The 21,616-nt window shown below is 50.2% G+C and overlaps 1 protein-coding gene across 1 annotated transcript in view; it reads left to right on the top strand.

The window, feature by feature from the left end:
- Positions 1–20,867, top strand: part of ADRA1D (adrenoceptor alpha 1D) — a 36,134-nt gene extending 15,267 nt beyond the window's left edge. The window contains exon 2 of the mRNA XM_034947783.2: positions 12,509–20,867. Within this exon, the coding sequence (XP_034803674.1) occupies positions 12,509–13,092 (584 nt within the window). The 3' untranslated portion in view covers positions 13,093–20,867. The remainder of the gene's footprint in view (positions 1–12,508) is intronic.
- Positions 20,868–21,616: the final 749 nt, after the last annotated feature.

Below are 21,616 nucleotides of genomic sequence, written 5' to 3'. Positions count from 1 at the left end.
GCTTGCTGACCCTTTATAATGTAGCGAAGAGGCCTGTGAGGGGCAGAGGTCCCAGCCTCTCCTGGGGAAGGCTGCTACTGAGCTCCAAGGTTAGGGCCGTTGCGTGAGCAGCTGAGCAAACTGGGGGAGAGGAAGGGAGTCTGGGGCTGGGAATTCCTTCTCTCCTAGCCCTGCTGGCAGGGTGGGAGGAGACTGAATATCTAGAAGGATGGGGTATTTTTACTCCTGTGTATCTCTGTGGACAGGGGAATGGCTTACTATGGATAGAAAAGTCCCAGTGGAGGACAGGGTAGGAAGATGGGGGAGGCTGGGGTGCAGCCTGATATTTCATGGTCGTCTACAAGCTATGAGCAAGGCTGGCTGTGAATTCTGACAGTCTGCCAAGAACAAGTTCCTTCTGGTGATGCCAAAAGAGTGCTATTAATCACACAGCCCGCCCCTTGACTTCAGCGCCGTCTGTCCTCAGCAAGGCTTGGCCAGTCAGTTGCTCGGCTCCAGCCATGTCCCTCCCTGCCTTAGCGTCCCAGCAGCTCCTGCAGGCCTGGCCATTCCTGTTCCTTAGGAAAATGGACTGGCTTATGATAATCTGGGCTGTAAACAAACCCCCTGCTTCAGTTTCCCCAACAATATGTGGGCCAGGCTGGCCCAGCCAACACGCCAGAGGGTGGCTTTTCTTGCTGACACAGGAGAGGCCTCACCTCTTCTGACCAGAGGATGCCCAGTCCCCCAAACGTTAGGTTAGACTCCTGACATGGGCACCCCAATACAGGGAATGGGGAAGGCAGGCTGGAGCAGCCCAGCCAGCTGGATGGCGACTCAGCACATGGGAGAACAAAAACAAGAAACAGAGAGGAGCAGGCAGGAGTTCTGTTTTTGGCCATCTCCTCCCTGCGTCCTTACTGGGTCTCCTCAGAGGTGGGTTCATGCAGCCACACTCACCCCCCCACCCCACTGCAAGCCTCCTGTTGAATGGGGAGAAATGAACACAAACGTGCACACTCAGGCCCTACCTTTCCCAGCAGGGGGCAGAAGAGTGATGATGGCCACTAAGGGCTAATCCCTGGTCCCAAGGTTTTGGGGACCACGAAAAGCACTTGAAGACGTGACACTGCACTGACAAAGAATGTCTTGGGTCGGGTTCCCTAGAAGCAGCATTTGAGAAAGGGGTTCTTCTTGAAGGATTTTTTTTTTCTAACAGATCTCATGGTGCTAGGTGATCTGTTCCCTTGTTGAGACAGGGTCTCAAAAAAAAGGCAGGTACATGCAGCCACCATGCAAGTGGCTGCATGTACCCACCTCTGCTGCCCAGACTGGAGTGCAGTGATGCAATCATAGCTCATTGCAGCCTCAACCTCCCACGTTCAAGTGATCCTCCCACCTCAGTCTCCCAAGTAGCTGGGGCTACAGGTGTGCACCACCACACCTGGCTAATTTTTATATTTTTTATAGAGATGGAGTTTTACCATGTTACCCAGGCTAGTCTGGAACTCCTGGGCTCAAGAGATTCACCTACTTCGGCTTCCCAAAGTGCTGGGATTTATATGCGTGAGCCACCACACCCAGCCTGGATGATTTTTTTAAAAATAAATCTTTTATTTCATTTTTTAGAGTCAGGGTTTCCCTAAATTGCCCAGGCTGGGTTTGAACTCCTGGGCTTAAGCAATCCTCTTGCCTCAGCCTCCCAAGTAGCTAGGACGGCAGACATGCATCACTGTGCCCAGTTAGGAATTTTTTGAAAGAGGAATTTCAGGAGACACCTGTGAGGGAGGGCGGGAAGCCAGAGGGGAAGAGCTAAAGCCAGGGTGTGGTTGAGGCAAAGCTTGGCCTTAGCCCGACCCCACAGGGATCCCTGGGGCAAGAAAGGCAGAACTGGACTGTGCTGAGGCAAGGGGGCCGGCCTTCTCTATCACCACATCAGTCTGTCATTGGCTGCAGGCTGTCCCCTTGGGAAGCAGGTGTCATGGACCCAGTTGAAGCAGCTCCCATTGACTGAGGGCAGTTGTCCAGAGAAGGGGCAACAGCTAGCCTCTGACTGCCAACACAGCACCTGGGGACCCCTGGGCAGGGCACCAACATCATCTGACTTCAAGCCTGAAAGGGACTTTGTGAGCAAAGACTTGAAGGAGTTGAAAGAGATGGCCAAGCAGCTCTTTAGGGTTTCTCCCAGGAGTTTGGGGTCATTCTGATACTCTCTCCAGCTAGCAAGCCCCACCCCAGCCCTTCTGAGCAGTCTGGATGGATGGACGTGGAGCTGAACCTGATGTGGCACGCCCTGCAAGGCACCCTTGAGGACATACAGGCCAGCAAATGCCACACGGCCTGGTGTAAGCAGAATGAAGCATGCTCCGAGCACACACACTCCAGAAGCCGCTATCACCCCTCAAACCCCAGTGGAGCAGGCAATCACAGGAACACCCTTGGAGAAGGTTCTAGGGTGAGTTGAGGCTGAGCTCCAGGGGAAATGCCCCCTGTGGAGAGAGGAGGAGGACTAGCCTCCTCGCCAGACCAGCCTTGTGAAAACCCAGAGGCTGCCGGGCGCAGTGGGTTACAGTGAGATGCCTGTAATCCCAGCATTTTAGGAAGCCGAGGCGGGTGGATCACCTGAGGTCAGGAGTTTAAGACCAACCTGGCCAACATGGTGAAGCCCCGTCTCTACTAAAAATACAGAAAATTAGCCAGGCGTGGTTGTGGGCGCCTGTATTCCCAGCTACTTGGGAGGCTGAGGCAGGAGAATTGCTTGAACCTGGGAGGCAGAGGTTGCAGTGAGCCAGGATCACGCCATTGCACTCCAGCCTGGGCAAGAGAGCGATACTCTGTCTCAAAAAAAAGAAAAAAGAAAAAGAAAACCCAGAGGTGGGATGGGCTCACTGCTGGTGGGGCAGCTGCCAGGAAGAACAAAGGGAGTGGCTGTGCCTCCTGAACCCAGTGCCCCTAGAAGCCCAAGGGGAGTTCTGTTTCTCTGTTTAAGTGATGTCAGGAGAGGACCAGGAGCTTTGGGACTAGACCAACTCAGATGCATGTCCTGACCCTAAGGGCTACTTGCTCTCTGGGTAACTAGAATCATTCTGCAAAGCGGGATGCCATGAGGATTCATTGAGAACTACATAAAAGGCCCAGCATGGTGCCTAGAAGGTACTGAACACTGGGAAAGCGTCAGCTCCCTTTTCCTTCCTCTGCACATTAGAGGCCACCTATTCAAGTGCCATTTACTTGTTCATTCAACAGATATTTCAGAGTCCCTGCTTCGTTCGAGTCAGGCACTTGTGCTAGAGGCTGGGATAAAAAGAAAAACATATTGGACAGTGCAAAAACATGCCTTTTAGAAAATTTCTCAGGCCAGACATGGTGTCTTACTCCTGGAATCCCAGCACTTTGGGAGGCTGAAGCAGGAGGATCATTTGAGGCCAGGGGTTCAAGACCAGCCTAGGAAACAGAGCAAGACCCTGTCTTTACAAAAATAATAATAATAATAATAGTAATAACAATTAGCCAGGTGTAGTGGCACATGCCTGTAGTCCCAACTAATTGGGAGGCTGAGGCAAGAGGCTCACTTGAGCCCAGGAGTTCGGTGAGCCATGATTGCACCACTGCACTCCAACCTGGGTGACAGCAAGACCCAGTCTCTAAAAACAGAAAGAGAGAAAGAAAGAAAAGAAAAGAAGAGAGAGAAAGAAAGAAAGAAAGAAAGAAAGAAAAGAAAGCAAGGAAGGAAAGAAAGAGTCCCATACCTGCCTTCAAGAAACCAAGAGTCACATAGAGTAGATGGAGCAATAGCAAATCGTATGAACCTGTAGTTGCACGGGAAAGGACAGCTGAGCCAGGCTGGGTGGGGAGACACCTGACCTGGGGCTGCAGGGACTGGGGGAGGAGGCTCCTGGGAGCAGCAAGTCCTGGCAGAAAGGCAGAAGGAGCCCAGCTGTGTGGGAGGATCTGCTTGAGGCTTAACGTGGCTGAATTTGGAGGAAGGCAGGACAAAGACAGCACTGGCCCCAGAAATGTTGTGTTTCCTTGTGAGCAGCACCATGTTTCGATTGATTCCTCTGAGCCACAGGAAGCCACTGACAGTTTTCAGAAGGGAAAGGAGAGAAACCAACTTTTAAGGAAAAGTCTCCCAGCAGCTGTGTGCAGAGTGGAGAGGATATGGGTTGAGGCCAGGGGCTGTGAGGCCAGGGGCTGTCAGGGGCTGCTGCCGCCACCTAAGCAAAATGAAATGACAGAGCAAGCCAAGGCTTAACAAACACAGTGAAGTGCAGGGGACCTGCTAAAAAGGACATCTACTGCACAGGACGTGGTGACCAGTTGGATGTGTAGGATACAGAGGAGGGATTCATTCAGCAAACTCAGCAAGTGTTATGCACCTGCTGTGTGCTTGATATGCCTGTGAGGTCTTCTTGGCAATGGGAATGCAGCACCAAGCAAAACAGACCCTGGCCCCACCCCAGGGATGTTCATTGCAGGGAGATAGACGATAGACAAATGCATCGTGACTCAAATAGGACAGAAGGTGACAAGTACCATGAGGCACAACAGAGCAAGCTGAGCCAGACAGGGAGCACAGGATTAGGGGATATTGCAATTGTAAATACGAAGTCAGTGTGATCTCATCACAAAGGTGAGGGTGTGAGCCACATGGATATTGGAGGAAGAAAATTCTGGGGAAAAAGTGCAAAGGTCCAAGGTGGGTGTGCATCTGGCATGTCCAAAAAGCAACAGGGAAGGCAGTGTGGCTGGAACAGAGTAGGCGAGGGAAGGAGAGGAGAGGAGAGATTTGGGGGGACATGTTGAGCTGCGTAGGTCATAGGCTCTTGCTAGGAGGAGGCAGAGGAGCTGTTGGAGGGTTCTGAGCAGAGGAGTGACGTGACCAGTCTTTTCAGTCTTTCTAGCTGCCAGGTTGAGAAAAGATTCAGGGGGCAGGGGCACAAGCAGTGAGGGGGCTGCTGGATTCATCAAGGCAAGTGATGATGGTGTCTCAGACAGGGTGGGAGGGCGCATTGAGGGTGGGTGGTTGAGTTCCAACCTCGTCTCCTTCCTCTCTGCCCTCAATCACTGCATTCTGTCCACACCAACCTCGTCATCATTCTACAAACATATCCGAGCCACCTCAGGGCCTTTGCACTTGCCATTTCCTCTGCTGGAATGTTCCTCCCCAGATCTCCACACACCTCATTCACTCACTTCATTCAGCTCTTTACTCAAATGTCACATTCTCATCAGGACTTTCCTGGCCACCTTATCCAGAATTTATACCACCACCCCTAGCCACATATCACAGGCACACTCGCCTCCTATCTTCCTTCCTGCTTCATTTTTTTCTCCTTAGTATACCTTTACTCTTTGATACCTTTACATTTTCCTTGTTTATCCTGTTTATTTCCTGTCTTCCCCAGTGAAATGTAAGCTTCATGAGGACAGGATAAGTGTGAGATCCACTAGACTCCCAAGTGGAGATGTCTAGGAGGCAGCTGGATCTATGAGTCTGGAATTAAGGAGAGAGGTCTGAGCTGTAAAGTCAATATTTAACACCATGAGCCTGGATGACATTGATAGGAGAATGCAAAGACAGGAAACTGCAAGACTAAATGAAGCGCTCCTACATTTAGCAGTGAGGATGTGAGGAAGGAGCAGCAAGGAAACTGACAAGGAGTAGGAAAAACCAAGAGACTGTCATCCGGGAAGCCACAGATGAGATGAGCAGCACCCAGGAGGATGAGGGCAGTGTCCACAGGTTGAGGGCCTGGGAGGGGTGGAACATGTGCGGCAAAGCAGCAGAGCAGAGTGAGGTCAGGTGGGGATGAGGAGACTGTAGGTGAGGGCTGGAGACGTGGAGAGAAGAAGGTGGTAGCCAGGGAGCCAGCAAAGAGGCAGCAGCTGTAACCAAGGCAGGCTTGTGGGTGGCTTAAGGATCGAGGGCTCCACCATACAAGTAGGGACACTAACCTTGGGTAGGAGGAGAGATCCCTTCCTTACCAAAGAAGATGAGAGGTGCGGAAGGCTGGGCGAGTGCCTAGTTTCTGTGGCCTCTGCTTTCCCTGTGAAACAGGAGGTAAGATCAACTGCTCCGGAGAAGAAGGGGCAGGCTGCAAGGCTTGGAAAGAGGGGTAAAGATTTGGTATAGGAAAGGTTACACTGTAGGTAACTATATGTTCCCTCTCTATTTCACCTTTTAAGGCTAAACTCCTCACACCGTGCTTGGCACGTAGTAGGTGCCTCATACATTCTTGGACTCTTCTCTTTGTATCACACCTTGCACCTCATCCATTACCAACTCCTTTAGGCTGCCAAATCCCCCCAACTTTGCACCACCTCCTTAATGCCACCTTGATCAACACTCCCATCATTGTCTACCTGCGATGCAGTAAAGAGCCGGTAAAGGAAAAGGCAGAGAGCTGGCAGAGGACAGGAGCTTAGATCACTGGAAATATGGGACATAGAGCTGAGGTCAAAGACCCCAAGCGTGTTCAGGGAGCGATTAAATTGCTCCAGAGTCAGGATCTGGCTGGATGAGTCTCCCTACATCCAGAAGGATGAGGGGGTTGGTGGAAAAGAGAACAGTTAAGGTGCTGGTGAGTAGGAGTCTCAGCTAAGCAGAGAAGGAGGAATCCAAGGAGCTGGCAGGAGGTCAAAGTACAGATAAGGAAGAAAGAGAAAAGACAGGAAGTTGCACTCAGTGGCTAATGGATTTTAAGTGAAGAAATGAAATGCTCTGGCTTATATTTTAAAAGGATCCCCAGCTGTGTATAGAGTGCAAGCTTCGGAGCCGGGGGCGGGCACAAGGCAGGAGCAGGAAGGCCACTTAGAAAGGCACTGCAGGGGCCAGGAGCAGTGGTTCACGCCTGTAATCCCAGCACTTTGGGAGGCCGAGGCAGGCGGATCACCTGAGGTCAGGAGTTCAAGACCAGCCTGGCCAACATGGTGAAACCCCCATGTCAAAAAAAAAGAAAGAAAGAGAAGAGAGAGAGAAGAAGGAAGGAAGGAAGGAAGGAGGGAGGGAGGGAGGGAGGGACGGAAGGAAGGAGGGAAGGAAGGAAGGAGGGAAGGAAGGAAAGAAAGGCACTGCAGGTAGACAACGATGGTAGCCTGGACCAAGGTAGTAACATGAAGGTGATACAAAGAAAGTCGAGGGGACTTAGGGGCCAACAGGAGTTGGTGATGGATGAGCTGCAAGGTGCGATACACAGAAAAGAGTCCAAGAATGTATCAGGTACCTACTAGATGCCAAGTGGTAGGAAGAGCTTAGCCTTTAAAGGTGAAATAGACAGGAAATTGATCGTTACCTATAGTGCTCTAGGCACTTAAAAGGGAGAGTGATGTGCTGCGGGTGGGAGGAGAGTAAAATAGCTCAGCTGGGTCAGGAGCGGGTGGTGTAAGAGAGACTTCAGAAGGAGATGCCACTGGACCTAGCACTACCAGATATAGAGGAAGGGCATTCCAGGATAATCACGTGCAAGAGCCCAGAGGCAAGACTGGGGAGCCCCTTGTGGCCAGAGTGCAAAGTGAGTCAGCCTGGCCACTTGGCTGTTGCACGTGAAGACAGAGGACTGCAGAGAGACATTGGAGCCACAAAAGAACAAGGCCTGTGAGCCAAGTGCCCATGCTCAGGGGTCTTGGGGCAGTTCCCCATTTCACACTCATGGTATGCCACGGAGAGGAAAATGCCCAGTTGTCTTTCTGACTTCCAGAGATCCGTGCATGAGGCTGTGGGCCCAGGAGAGAATGCTGAGGGGTGCAGCCAAGAGAGTGGGCAAGTGCAGGGAGGTGTAGGTGGTGGATTGGAGCACTGTGGGCAGAGGCGGGTGTGAAATTCAAACCTGCATCTGTGAGCGGAACAGGAGAAGTCTCTTGAGAGCCGCTGCCTGTGGAATCTGGAGCCCAATGCACAGATTGTTTGTATTTCCAGGCAACATGTCTGCATGCAGTGGGCAGAGAACACGTAAAACAAAGTTGTGGCAGATGCCACTGGTTCCGCACCCATCTCCCCCAGAGCTTTAGTGCATGAGGGCCAAATTCTGTTGAAGCACTTGCCTGCATTTCTTTGCCCAGGGACTTTCTCTGCACACTCATGTGGCAGAAAGGAAGTGTGGAAAATTAACACCCAGAGGGAGCAGCCCAAACAATGACTGATGGGAATGGGCGTATAAATACCCCACCTCCCTCACTCTACTGGTGTGAGAACACTGAGGTTTGTGCTCTTCATAGCCATCCAGAGCTCCCCCATTGCCCATAGTGATCAGTAACTTGATAACACACTTTATTGGCTTCCTTCTCTTCCCTGATTCTTTTTCCCACTCCACTCAAGCTGTTTCCTTTACCTCCCAAATTAAAAACTTGTATTTCTATTCTTGTCAATCTGCTCTGGGAGAGCCCAAAGTAAGACAAAACCTCAACAGGATACAGTGGGAAAACCTTGCGGCTGAAAGGCTGAGTTTGTATTACAGCTCCTTCTCGTGTAAGGACTTCCCAGCTCACAGCAGACTTCAGGTTGGTTGAGCATAAATTACCATATTAATGTTTACAACATGACCTGGCCATACTACAATATACCATGTTGCCCACCAGTCTGAATAAAAACCGTGCAATAACAATGCCCTTTGGCCAGCTTCAGGCTCACCACTGAAAAGCATAGTCCACTGATTTGTCATCCTGGGCTAAATATAAAAGAATTGTAGCCTGAGTCAGAAGGCTATTTTCAGCACTCTGTCTTAGCTTGCAGCCATTGAGCGATGCTGTTCTTGAGGGCCACTTTCCTGGAGGCTGAGGTCAACACTAGTGGCCCCCACATTCCAGGGATGGCCCAACCTCTCTCCCAGGGAAAATAATCTCTTTCACACATCCTGACTAATGCACCAGTGGCCCCTAAACCCACTAGGTCTCAGCTGCTGTTTCTGGCCACTCTCCAGAGCTAGAAACTGGGTCCCTTCCCAGATCTGAGGTCTCTTCACTCAAAAGCCACAGAAATGGAGGTAAGTAATAGATACTAATAAACCAGGCACGGTGGCTCACACCTGTAATCCCAGCACTTTGGGAGGCTGAGGCAGGCGGATCACTTGAGGTCAGTAGTTCAAGACCAGCCTGGCCAACATGGCAAAACACTACTACAAATACAAAAATTAGCCGAATATGATGGTGCACCCCTGTAGTCCCAGCTACTCAGGAGGCAAGGGGATCACTTGAGCCCAGGAGGTGGAGGTTGTAGTGAGCCAAGAGTGTGCCACTGAAGTCCAGCCTGGGTGATGGGAGAGAAACCCTGTCTCAAAAAAAAAAAAAGAAAGAAAGAAAAAAGTAATAGGTACCAATACTTTTTAAGAGCCTGCTAAGTGCTGGGACCTAAAATATATGAATCTTCACAAAATTCCTTCTAGAAAAATAATATTAAAAGGAAAGTAAGACTTAGATGGGCCAGGCACGGTAGCTCACGCTTGTAATCCCAGCACTTTGGGAGGCTGAGGCGGGCAGATCATGAGGTCAGGAGTTGGAGACCAGCCTGATCAACATGGTGAAACCCCGTCTCTACTAAAAATACAAAAATTAGCTGGGCATGGTGGCGCGTGCCTGTAATCCCAGCTACTCAGGAGGCTGAGGCAGGAGAATTGCTTGAACCCAGGAGGAAGAGGTTGCAGTGAGCCGAGATCGCACCATTGCACTCCAGCCTGGGTGACAGAGCGAGACTCCATCTATTTAAAAAAAAAAAAAAAAAAAAAAAAACTTAGATGGCCACATAACTTGCTTAGGGCCACATGACCAAGGTTTGAGAAGCCTGTGCCATATGATGCTATGGGACCCTCCTCTTCCCCTGTGGTGTCTCTTAGCACCAGAAACTGTCTCTGTATGGTGGGAGGAGGGGTGATAAGCAAAGCCGATATTCCCCAGGTCAAAGAGAGGGGAATGGTGCCTCTGCCTCCTCAGTAGGGATCCCTGCTCTTTTTTCTTTGAAGTCAAGAGGAAGAGAGAGAAGGTCCCATAATTTGTTAAGGACACCCCCACCCTTGGCCTGCTTGGTCTCACAGGCACCTGCAGCCTCTATCCAGGATGGAACACCCCTGGCCCACTTGGTCTCACAGGCACCTGCAGCCTCTATCCAGGATGGAACACCCCTGGCCCCCTGCTCTCTTGCCCCTACTGCTGCTGAGGGTGAGTGAGGATGAAAGAGTGGCCTCTGCTGCCTGGATTGTGCCTTTGCATTTGGTCATGTGCCTTTCTGGAAAAATGACCTTTTCTGGGTCCATGGTAGGGACGTCAGGGGAGATGTTTGTGGAAAGGAGGGTCTTCCTGGCACAGCTCAGATCCTAGTGCCCCTGCCCCATCCTCCCTGGCACTCTCCTTTTTCAAAGCCATCCCAGAAGCCTTTCCTGACCACTTCCACTGGAACAGCCCCATTGCCCTGCATTTCAACAGCCCGTGAGCAGTGTGTTTATGGAGGCTTAATTCCAGGCTCTATCTCTCACCTGCTTAAAAATATTCGCGGCCCCTAAGCATCCACAAAATAAAAGCTGAACCTCACAGCAGGTAAAGCCCCTTCACTGTTTGTCCCAGATGAGATTTTCTGAGTTTATCCTATAGGATATTCCCAGGACCCAAACTTGGTATTTTCTTGCCCGCCTGTCCTTTCCACCTGTAATACCCTCTGCCCTGCCTCATCCTGGCTGACCCCCCTAAGCTGTCTCTGAGCCTGTGACTGCCACCCTACATGCACACACAGCTGCAGTGGGGAGCTACAGTGGGAATTATGTCCTGTTAAGCCTGTTGTAAATTGAAAATATCGTAGGTCAAAATGCATTTAATACATATAACCTACCGAACGTCATCGCTTACCCTGGTCTACCTTAAACATGCTCAGAACACTTACATTCACCTACAGTTGGGTAAAATCATCTAGCACAAGGCCTATTTTATAATAAAGTGTTGCATATCTCATGTAATTTATTAACTACTATATTGAAAGTGAAAAACAGGATGGTTCTTTGGGTACTTGAAGTATGGTTTCTACTGAACGCGTATCACTTTTGCACCATTGTAAAGTCAAAAAATTAAGTCGAAGCATCAAAAGTCAGGGACTGTCTACACTGAGCACCACCATCATCACCCCACCTGCATCTCAAAGATATTTATTCACATTCTAGCTAGGAAATAAGGGCCATGTGTAATGCCTCCTCGTGTGTGTGAGCCCAGCACAGCACCTGGCAGGGAGCAAACCTTGGCCAACATTGAATTCGAGGGTTCTTACCCCTTTTTGTTAACAGACTACTTAGGCACCTGGGGAAGCGTATGGGTCCCTTCTCAGAGTCACGCTTTCAAAAGCATAAAACAAAATACAAAAGATTACAGATGAAACTGATTTTATTGGAAAAGCCATCAAAATATTTTTACAGGAAATGTGTGACTTGCTAATGAATATGCTTCTGCATTAAGGTATTACATAACAAGATCTAGTTTAATTGTTCTAGGACCATTTGCTGAAAAGACAAATGAAAAGATTACCCTTTCTCTATTGAATTATCTTTGTACCTTTATCAAAAATAAATTGACTTTGCGGGTCTGAAAAAAAACAAGATCTAGTGGTGCATTCTAATGACTGTCATTTCCCAAAAGTGAGGAGCACAGAGAATATTTCAAAACATCTGCAACAACTGAAAGTGATAGGAAAATATCTGTGGGGACGGCTAATGTTCGTTTGAATCATATTATCAATTAAAGAAAAAAAAGCTTTTAAAAAATTAACATTAGTTTTATTTAGAAGTCTTATTAAGGACTATAGACTAAGCCCTGTAGCCCAGCCCTTCAGAGAGGTAATATCAGACTGCTCCAGCACAGTATTTTAATCTACTGTTTATATATAGGTAGCGGGGGTTCCATATGTACAAAATTATATTGAACTTGCTCAGCAATTCTATTAAAGCAGAATTATATTGAGTTTTGTGTGTAAGAGTATATCTGTTCATAGCAGCATAATTACTAACCTGGTCAGACGTTATCTTCTGTGTAGGAAGAGGCAAGGACTAGGGTCATTTATCATTTCAGGAAAATAGTGACTCAGACAGGAGATGTGGCAGGGAGGCGGGGGCATATGTTCTATCCTATTTTATCTTCAAAGCATCTTTCCAGAGAGCCATACTTTGTCACAGAGTCGGGGACTTTGTGAAATTATGCTGGCACGCAGAAATGAGCAAACATGGCTATGTTTGCTACTTTGTCTCATAATACGAAACTGCCAATATTGCACCGGTTTTGAGCTACAAAAACAGCAATTGCACGTGGTTTTGTCTAACTCTACTCTGGTTTGTTGCCTACATTCATTGAAGGTAATCCTCAATATCAGGTAGAGGTGAGTGAAAACAATTATTATTTTTCTCTATCCAAGTTCATGGACCTCCTGATTTACAGCACGGATCCCTTGAGAACTCCTAGTCAATGACTCAGCCAAGGCTACTGAAGGGTCTCCCCTTTGCGCCCAGAGCCGCCTGGCCTCCCCCTCCCCAAGCAGCTAACCAGTATCGGTCTCTGCTCCCTACAGGCTCCTTGTTCCCGCAGCTGAAGCCATCGGAGGGCGTCTTCAAGGTCATCTTCTGGCTCGGCTACTTCAACAGCTGCGTGAACCCGCTCATCTACCCCTGTTCCAGCCGCGAGTTCAAGCGCGCCTTCCTCCGTCTCCTGCGCTGCCAGTGCCGTCGTCGCCGGCGCCGCCGCCCTCTCTGGCGTGTCTACGGCCACCACTGGCGGGCCTCCACCAGCGGCCTGCGCCAGGACTGCGCCCCGAGTTCGGGCGACGCGCCCCCCGGAGCGCCGCTGGCCCTCACCGCGCTCCCCGACCCCGACCCCGAACCCCCAGGCACGCCCGAGATGCAGGCTCCGGTCGCCAGCCGTCGAAAGCCACCCAGCGCCTTCCGCGAGTGGAGGCTGCTGGGGCCGTTCCGGAGACCCACGACCCAGCTGCGCGCCAAAGTCTCCAGCCTGTCGCACAAGATCCGCGCCGGGGGCGCGCAGCGCGCAGAGGTGGAGGCTGTGTCCCTAGGCGTCCCACACGAGGTGGCCGAGGGCGCCACCTGCCAGGCCTACGAATTGGCCGACTACAGCAACCTACGGGAGACCGATATTTAAGGACCCCAGAGCTAGGCCGCGGAGTGTGCTGGGCTTGGGGGTAAGGGGGACTAGAGAGGCAGGCTGGCGTTGTTCTAAGAGCCCCCGTGCAAATCGGAGACCCGGAAACTGATCAGGGCAGCTGCTCTGTGGCATCCCTGAGGAACTGGGCAGAGCTTGAGGCTGGAGCCCTTGAAAGGCGAAAAGTAATGGGGCCCCCTGCTGGACTCAGGTGCCCAGAACTCTTTTCTTAGAAGGGAGAGGCTGCGGGCTCCGTGGGGCCTTTTGCTCCCAATCCCTGTTTGAGAAACACTGCCCCATCCTCCATGCCCTGAACCCTGAGTAGACAGCCCCAAGCATGGCCAGGAAGGCCTGCCCCTCCTCTTCTGGGAAATAGGCACAGAAGCTTTGGCCGGCTACCCCAGTGCCTCCCTTAGGGAAAAAGTCAGTGGGACCAGGGCTCCTCAATGGACAAATTTCTCCTTCTTACTGCCGACTGGAGGAACCCAGTGGACCTACCACCACCCACAAGCTTTGGTGGCAGATTGTATAGCCGTCATACAAGCCTGCTGTATTTATCCATGGGCCCGCTGTCCGCCACCCGGGCTCCTCCGTGCACACCCCATCACCTGGCCCCTACCCCTTATTACTTCCCCTCAAGGGCCTTACTGTTTACACTCTGTACATAGCTCATCGTGCCTGTGCCCATCACTTCTTGCTGGGATTCCAAGCCACCAATTGGAGAGCTTTATTTGTCATTTTGAGACATATTTATTGGTAAGAGTACTTCTATTTTGTCCAAGCTGTGCAAACTGTCCCTCTTTAGCCCATAACCCATTAAAAAAAAAAATACTTTTTCCCCTAAAGTCTGTCAAGAACTAAAGGTCCGCAACAGAATAGATTGGGTCTACATTTGCCTTTCTAGTTTCAACTTAACTGACTCTTTAACTGATGGCTGCTGTCTGTTGGGAGTTTTAGCATGACCAAAGGACCTGGGGGGGGGGGGGGTTGTTAGGTTTTAAAACTCACATGATCGGTCTTGTGAACCAAATAGTGATCCTAAGCACAAATTATCCCTTTGTCAGTCTCCCCAGATGCTTATGTAATGCTCTGAGGGCCTCAGTGAGGAAGGCGGCCATCAGGTAAATGGGTGAAACATAAGTTTACATGAAAAGATATACAAGCCCGAGTAGATAGCTGTACATGGCTAGGAAAAGAACCATACCTAGGAACCATGCTTGTTAGCTTTGAGTAAAATGTCATATTCCTACTTGTCATATTCCCATGAGATTGCAAGCATTTCAGTCTTCAGCTGGATAGTATCAACCACACACTTCCAACCAGCATGGGGGTGATGGCTGCGGTCCAGTGGACCCTTGGGAGGACAGTGGGTTAGACAATACACTGGGGTGTCTGGGGGTGCTCTGAACTGGATGACCCAGCTGCTGGGGCCACATAGACCAGTATTTTGAGCCCAAAGTTTCCATTCTTTACTAGGCAGGTAGTCTATCTAAAAGGTCACCCACAATTTCAGGCATCTCACCCAAGTTTTACAGAGTTAAAAAGGCAGCCAGTATCAAGGCTTGGAGCAGACATTTCACACGGTGAGTCTACAGCAGGTTCTGGGCTTTCAGGCCTGGCCTCCCTGGAGGCACAGGAAGGAAAGTTTATGGGTGGGAGTATGTTGGGTGCTGACAGAATGTTGCATACTCCAAAGAGGGCTCCACTTTGCAGCACATTGGCTGCCCCAAAGCTGGGGACACCAGCGGACAGCCCTCACTGTCTTCTGGCAGAGGTAGGGGCCATCTGTCAAATCAGTGGTCAGTAAGGGGGCAGACCGCAGTGTCAAAGAATTGAACATTGGCGTCTGGGACAGGGGTGAGCAAGACCTGTTTCAACAGCAGCCTTGGGTTTGCAGAGGGTCTCTAAGCAGAGTGAAAGTTGTTCCTGTTACCAGAAAAGGGGTCCCTATCGAGACCCCAAGAGAGGGTTCTTGGGTCTTGCACAAGAAAGAATTCAGGGCAAGTCCATACAGTAAAGTGAAGGCAAGTTTATTAAGAAAGTAAAGGAATAGGCTGGGCACAGTGGCTCATACCTGTAATCCCAGCACTTTGAGAGGCTGAGGCGGGTGAATCACCTGAGGTCAGGAGTTCGAGACCAGCCTAGCCAACGTGGTGAAACCCCGTCTCTACTAAAAATATAAAAAATTAGCCGGGTGTGGTGGCAGGTGCCTGTGATCCCAGCTACTCAGGAGGCTGAGGCAGAAGAATCGCTTGAACCCAGGAGGCAGAGGTTGCAGTGAGCCAAGATCATGCCATTGCACTCCAGCCTGGGCAACTCCATCTCAAAAAAAAAAAAAAAGTAAAGGAATAAAAGTGGCTACTCCATAGGCAGAGCAGAAGCATGGGCTGCTCAGCTGCTCATACTTATTTTTACTTCTTGATTATATGCTAAACAAGTGGTGGACTATTCATGAGTTTTCCAGGAAAGAGGTGGGTAATTCCCAGAACTGATGGTTCCTCCCCTTTATAGACCGTATAGGGTAACTTCCTTGGGTTGCCATGGCATTTATAAGTTGTCATGGTGCTGGTGGGAGTGTATTTTAACCAGCTAATACCTTATAATTAGCATGTAATGAGCAGTGAGGACAATCAGAGGTCACTTTCTTCCCCATCGTGGTTTTGGTGAGTTTTGGTCGGATTCTTTCCTGCAACCTGTTTTATCAGCAAGGTCTTTATGGCTTGTATTTTGTGTCGACCTCGTGTCTCATCCTGTGACTAAGAATGCCTGATCTCCTGGGAATGCAGCCCGGTAGGTCTCAGCCTCATTTTACCCAGCCCCTATTTAAGATGGAGTCACTCTGGTTCCAGTACTTCTGACAGTCCCACATGCCAGGGCAGCTGATCCCACAGAAAGTCAACAGTGGGGGCAAAAGGGGAGGGTGGGAAGGGAGCCTTCATCAGGAGGATTTGTGGGCCTCCCTGCCCTGGTTAACCCAGTGGGAGTGGAGGCAGGAAGGCCAGTGGCTTGCCCTGTACTTGCTCTAGGCATGGTAATCAATCTGGAAAATATGTCTGATGTTTGAGCCTCAGCCTGTCTCTGGGACACAGGGGCCCCCTGCACACAGCTACCTCCTCCTCCGGTATCCCTGCACCAGGTTGTGAGCCTACAGGAGGTGCAGGAGGGCTTCAGAGCCCCTAGATAGATCATGCCACAGCAAGGGCATCCAGGTACCTTGTTCTAATCATCAGTAAAGCACTGTGCTGCTGACCTTGGTTCTGGGACATGGCAAAGGGTCATAGAGTGGCCGAGAGGATGGGAGAAAACAGCAACAGCCTCTTGCTCCTCTTGGAGGAGGCAGCCTCTTGCTAGTGATTTGGAGACCATCTGAAAGAAGTGCATTCACTGTACCATTTCCTGGGTCCTCAGGTGCTCAGATCCCCAGCCCAGCCCACACATCTGATTAGAGAGACTGTCCCTGAGATGCATGTAAAAAAAAAAAAAAAAAAAATGGGGCCATTGTCTCCAGCGAGTGGAATTTCTTTACATGATCCTCAAGGGATGGGGTGAGGCCTGAGGGAGTTTGTGAATGAGAAAGGGATGGTCCTGTGAGATGTGACAGGGACGGAAGCAAGCCTCCGAGGACACTAGCATTCACCCAAGTGCTCACTCCCCATCCTTAAAGATCCTCATTCCTGCTTCCCACTCAAGGACCCCATCTCCAGTCTGCCCTCCCTCTCCAGCTGGGCTCTCACTGCCCACCTTGCTTTCTTCCCACACTCTTCCCGGGACCTCTGTCCCCAGCATCCCCAGGGCTGCTTTTGCAAGTCACCTGGGACCTTCCATTTCCCTGGTCTCCTCCCCGCCTTCTCTGCTCCAGTCCACACTGGTGGCCACTCCCTGATTCCTGGAATGTTCCCTCCCTGCCTCTGAGCCGCGCCTCTGGGATCTCTTCTGACCTGCTGACCCTACTCTCTCTCTGCCTCCTCCACAGCCTTCTCTCTCCACTCTTAAATGCTCCCTAGGGTTTTATTCCTCTTTTTCTCAACTCTTCACACAATTTTATCCACTCCATGTCATCTCAATGACCACTTGTACAGAAATGACTCCCAAGAGGCTGTCTCTAGCTCCAGATGTTAGTGTTCACCCTTCCAGATGTTAGTGTTCACACCACAAATACAAGCCCCAAGGCCACTCGCCTACTGCAGTATCTCCTATCTCCTCTACTCTCTTTGGGCATGATGACGCCCCTGACCCTGCTGGCCCTCTCCACTCCCTGTCTTCCAGAGTCTTCATCTTCCTCCTGCCATACACAGATCCTTTGCCAAGCCCTGCACTTTTTGCAGCCTCCCTCATAGCTCACACCCAGTCATCCTGGGTTACGATAGAATCTGCACCTGCATCCACCACAGGGGAGAGGGCTCTGTCCCCAGGGCTGCTTGGGGCTGGGCTTAAGTGTTTACTAAATACTGGATCTTGGGAGTTGGCCCACTGACCCTTCTCTGAGACACTGCCTGGTTGCCGTCTGGCGGCTGGCTCACCATCACCAACCTTGCAAGGCCCTCACCCCCGCTGGTCCCACCAGTCCTCCGGGGGCTAGAGGCTGCAAGGAACCAGCTGCGCCCTCCATGGTGCCCTCCAGGTCACCTAACCCTCCCATCTGGAGCCCCACCCTGCCCCCAAAGGCTCCTGACTGTCATGCTGCAAGCCAGCCCCTTAATCCCTCCTCCAACGGGTGCCAACAGGTCCTGGAGAAAGTTTTGGGACCTCAGTCACCCTCCCTCAGTGACCTGTCAGAGCTTTAACTCCTCAGAGCACCCCTCACCCTGTTTCTATTCCCATCCTACTACACCCCCAGGGGTTGCATGTTCACCGTCCACTTGGAAAAACTTTCCTTTTTTTTTTTTTTTTTTTTTTTTGTGGCTTCAGGAAAGCATAAAACCAGATGCTTGTAAAGGATAAACTGGTCCCGCAGCCTCTCTGCTCAGAATGGCTTTCGGGAGCCCAGTGGACCCGTGCTCCCTTGGCCCAAGTGGTGCTGGGGCCTTTGGGCAGGGGGGCATTGCACTGCTGTCAAGGGTCTGGCCAGGACTTTCTTCCCTTCCCCAATCCCCAGCCCTTTTGGGAAGCAGTGAAACAAAGGGAATGCTGAGCAGGATGCCGGCCTACATTCTAAAATTGCCGTGGTCTGGGGAGGAACTAAGTGGAACTTGCAAGATATGCTTGGAATCAAGAAGAAATCCAGGAGCTAGGGCCACAACAGGCTGAGATTTCAGAGCCAGGAGTTGGAGGTAAGGATGCATCAGAAGCATTTGCAGACACCTCAGCCACGACATTTGTGGATGTTTCTTCCAGGATTCACCACTCACGTGACTCCACCATATTGTTTTGGTCCACCTCCTTCTGTCCTGCCAGAACCCGAAAAAGGAATCTCAGTTCCTTTTCCCAAGAGAGGGAATCAGCTTGTTCCCATTCATGCACTAAGCCAAGCCACAAAGGCCAGCTTATGGATTGGCTAACTTTGGGTCAGGTCTGAACAGTGAGGGCGGGCACATGGGAGTGAGCGAGATGGATCATGTGGGGCAAAACACAGCCATCTGGGCACCAGCATCTGAGGGTGGGGGCGGGGCAGATAATGATGACATCCCTAGCACACCGGATCAGCTAAGAGCACAGCTGCAGGCAATAAGGAAGTGGATCAATAGCTGCATAAACCTGGGGCATTATTTTTCTCACTTGGCAAGTTACAGGACAGGTGGTTGCTGGTATTGCCAGTCAAGAACCCAAGCTCTTTCTTTTTTTTTTTTTTTTTTTTTTTGAGACAGAGTCTCGCTCTGTTGCCCAGGCTGGAGTGCAGTGGCGCCATCTCGGCTCACTGCAACCTTTGCCTCCCGGATTCAAGCGATTCTCTTGCCTCAGCCTTCAGCCTTCCAAGTAGCTGGGATTACAGGCATGAACCACCACGCCTGGCTAATTTTTTCTTTTTCTTTTTTTTTTTTTTGAGACAGAGTCTCGCTCTGTCGCCCAGGCTGGAGTGCAGTGGTGCTAACTCGGCTCACTGCAAGCTCCGCCTCCTGGTTTCACGCCATTCTCCTGCCTCAGCGGCGTCCCAAGTAGCTGGGACTACAGGTGCCTGCCACCATGCCCGGCTAATTTTTTGTATTTTTAGTAGAGATGGGGTTTCACCCTGTTAGCCAGGATGGTCTCGATCTCCTGACCTTGTGATCTGCCCTCCTCGGCCTCCCAAAGTGCTGGAATTACAGGCGTGAGCCACTGCGCCCGGCTAGTTTTGTATTTTTAGTAGAGACAGGGTTTCACCATGTTGGCCAGGCTGGTCTCAAACTCCTGACCTCAAGTGATCCACCTGCCTCAGTCTCCCAAAGTGCTAGGATTACAGGCATAAGCCACTGCGCCTGGCCTGAATTTTACATTTTTAAATGATTGGAGGGGAAAGTCAAAACAATAATATTTCATGACACACCAAAATTGTATGAACATTACTACATAATATTCTCAAATTTGCCTCTTGGCTCACAAAGCCTAAATTTTACTCTCTTGCCCTTCACAGAAAAAGTTTGTCAACCCTCGCTTTAGGATGATTGAGGATCATTGCCAAAATCAGGATTCTGGCAGCAAGAAGAAACAGAGAATAGATTTCAGGTGGGCATTCCTGGTGTCTGTTACACATTCCATCAACACATTTCAAGCCTGTATCCAGTTATCTAATTTGCAAGCAACATAAGCTAAGAGGTCCCCCTCTCACCAAGAACCTAGCAAAAACAAGTTATCCCAGAAGCCATCTGCTTCAAGGATATCTTCCCAGATTGACCAAATGATTAGGTTTTTGGGTTTTGGTTTTTGTTTTCTTTTTTTGAGACGGAGTCTCGCTCTCCCAGACTGAAGTGCAGTGGCCCAATCTCGGCTCACTGCAACCTCCCCCTCTAGGGTTCAAGCAATTCTCCTGCCTCAGCCTCCCAAGTAGCTGGGACTATAGGCACATGCCACCATACCTGGCTAATTTTGTATTTTTAATAGAGACAGGGTTTCGCCATGTTGGCCAGGCTGGTCTCGAACTCCTGACCTCAGGTGATCCACCTGCCTCATCCTCCCAAAGTGCTGAGATTACAGGCATGAGCCACAGCCCTGGCCAAATGTTTAGGATTTTGAAAGACAGCTAGCCAGGCACAGTGGCTCACACCTGTAATCCCAGCACTTTGGGAGGCCGAGGCGGATGGATCACAAGGTCAAGAGATCAAGAGCATCCTGGCTAACATGGTGAAACCTCGTCTCTACTAAAAATAAAAAAAATCAGCCAGGTGTGGTGGCATGCGCCTGTAGTCCCAGCTACTCAGGAGGGCGAGACAGGAGAATCGCTTGAACCCAGGAGGTGGAGGTTGCAGTGAGCAGAGATCGTGCCACTGCACTCCAGCTTGGGCAACAGAGCGAGACTCAGTCTCAAAAAAAAAAAGAAAGGAAGGAAGAAAAAGAAAGAAAGACAGCTGTGAAAAGGAAAGGGGGACACCAGGAAATCCCTGGCTAGCCGCATCCCAAAAGACTGCAGTATTATTTGCTCAGTGAACTTGCCCCCAGCCAGTCATTTATCTATTCTTCAGTATTACAGGTCCAGAAAGCGGATCTGGTGACCAGTCTCATATAAGCTGACATGGACTTCCCAACTCACTAGGAAGTAAAGTTTGTAAGCCCAAGGCCAATATGCTAATTTTTAGTGGGATATATAACTTAACCATCGACAAGCCAATGTATTTATGACAATAAATGAGCTTGATGGGAAGCCAGTCCATGGTCTGAAAGCTGCTTCGTGAGCTCACAGGCAAAGCTGAGGAGTTAGTGAACAGTTATTTATTTAGTGTACCAAGCACAGGACTTGATCCCTGGGCCAGGGTTCCACCTCCTGGTGCCTCCTGCCTCTGTTTCCAATACATCCCTCTCCATCCTCCCATCTGACTCATGCTTCATTCACAGCCTTTAATTTTGCTCTGTGCCTTTAAGTTCACATTGCTTGTCTCTAATCTCCTCCATTGTGGGTCCATTTCAGAATAAAACTCTCAGAAGACAATCTTAAGAACTTTTCTTTCCAAGCTCTTAAGAGGCATCTTACAGTCACCCTAGTGGACAAGCCTACGATGCCTACCACATGGGCTTCATACAGGTTAGGTAGTCGGTGTTCCCCTGACTCCAACTATGAACTGCACCTTCACAGGTGGGGCATAGGGGCCCTCTGACACCCTTCAACCAGCCAGTACTCTCCAACCATCAACAAATGGCCAGGTGAGGTCATCAAATGCATGCATTTCGTAGTATTTACTGAACACCTACTATCTGCGCAGTAGATGGGGATACAGCAGTGTGCAAAAGAAAAGAAACCTGCCACCATGGAGTTCTTGTTCTAGGACAGGGTGATAGGTAATAAACAACATATATGGCAGGTTAGATGGTGATAAGCAAAAGAAATATAACAGGAAATGTTGGGGATGGGGAAATTGCGCTTTTAGATCCAACACTCAGGGAAGTTCTCAGCTAGGTG

Source organism: Pan paniscus, chromosome 21 (assembly GCF_029289425.2).
Source record: "Pan paniscus chromosome 21, NHGRI_mPanPan1-v2.0_pri, whole genome shotgun sequence".
NCBI lineage: Eukaryota > Metazoa > Chordata > Mammalia > Primates > Hominidae > Pan > Pan paniscus.
Note: the sequence above shows the minus strand (reverse complement) of the source record. Positions and strands in the feature narration are given on the sequence as shown.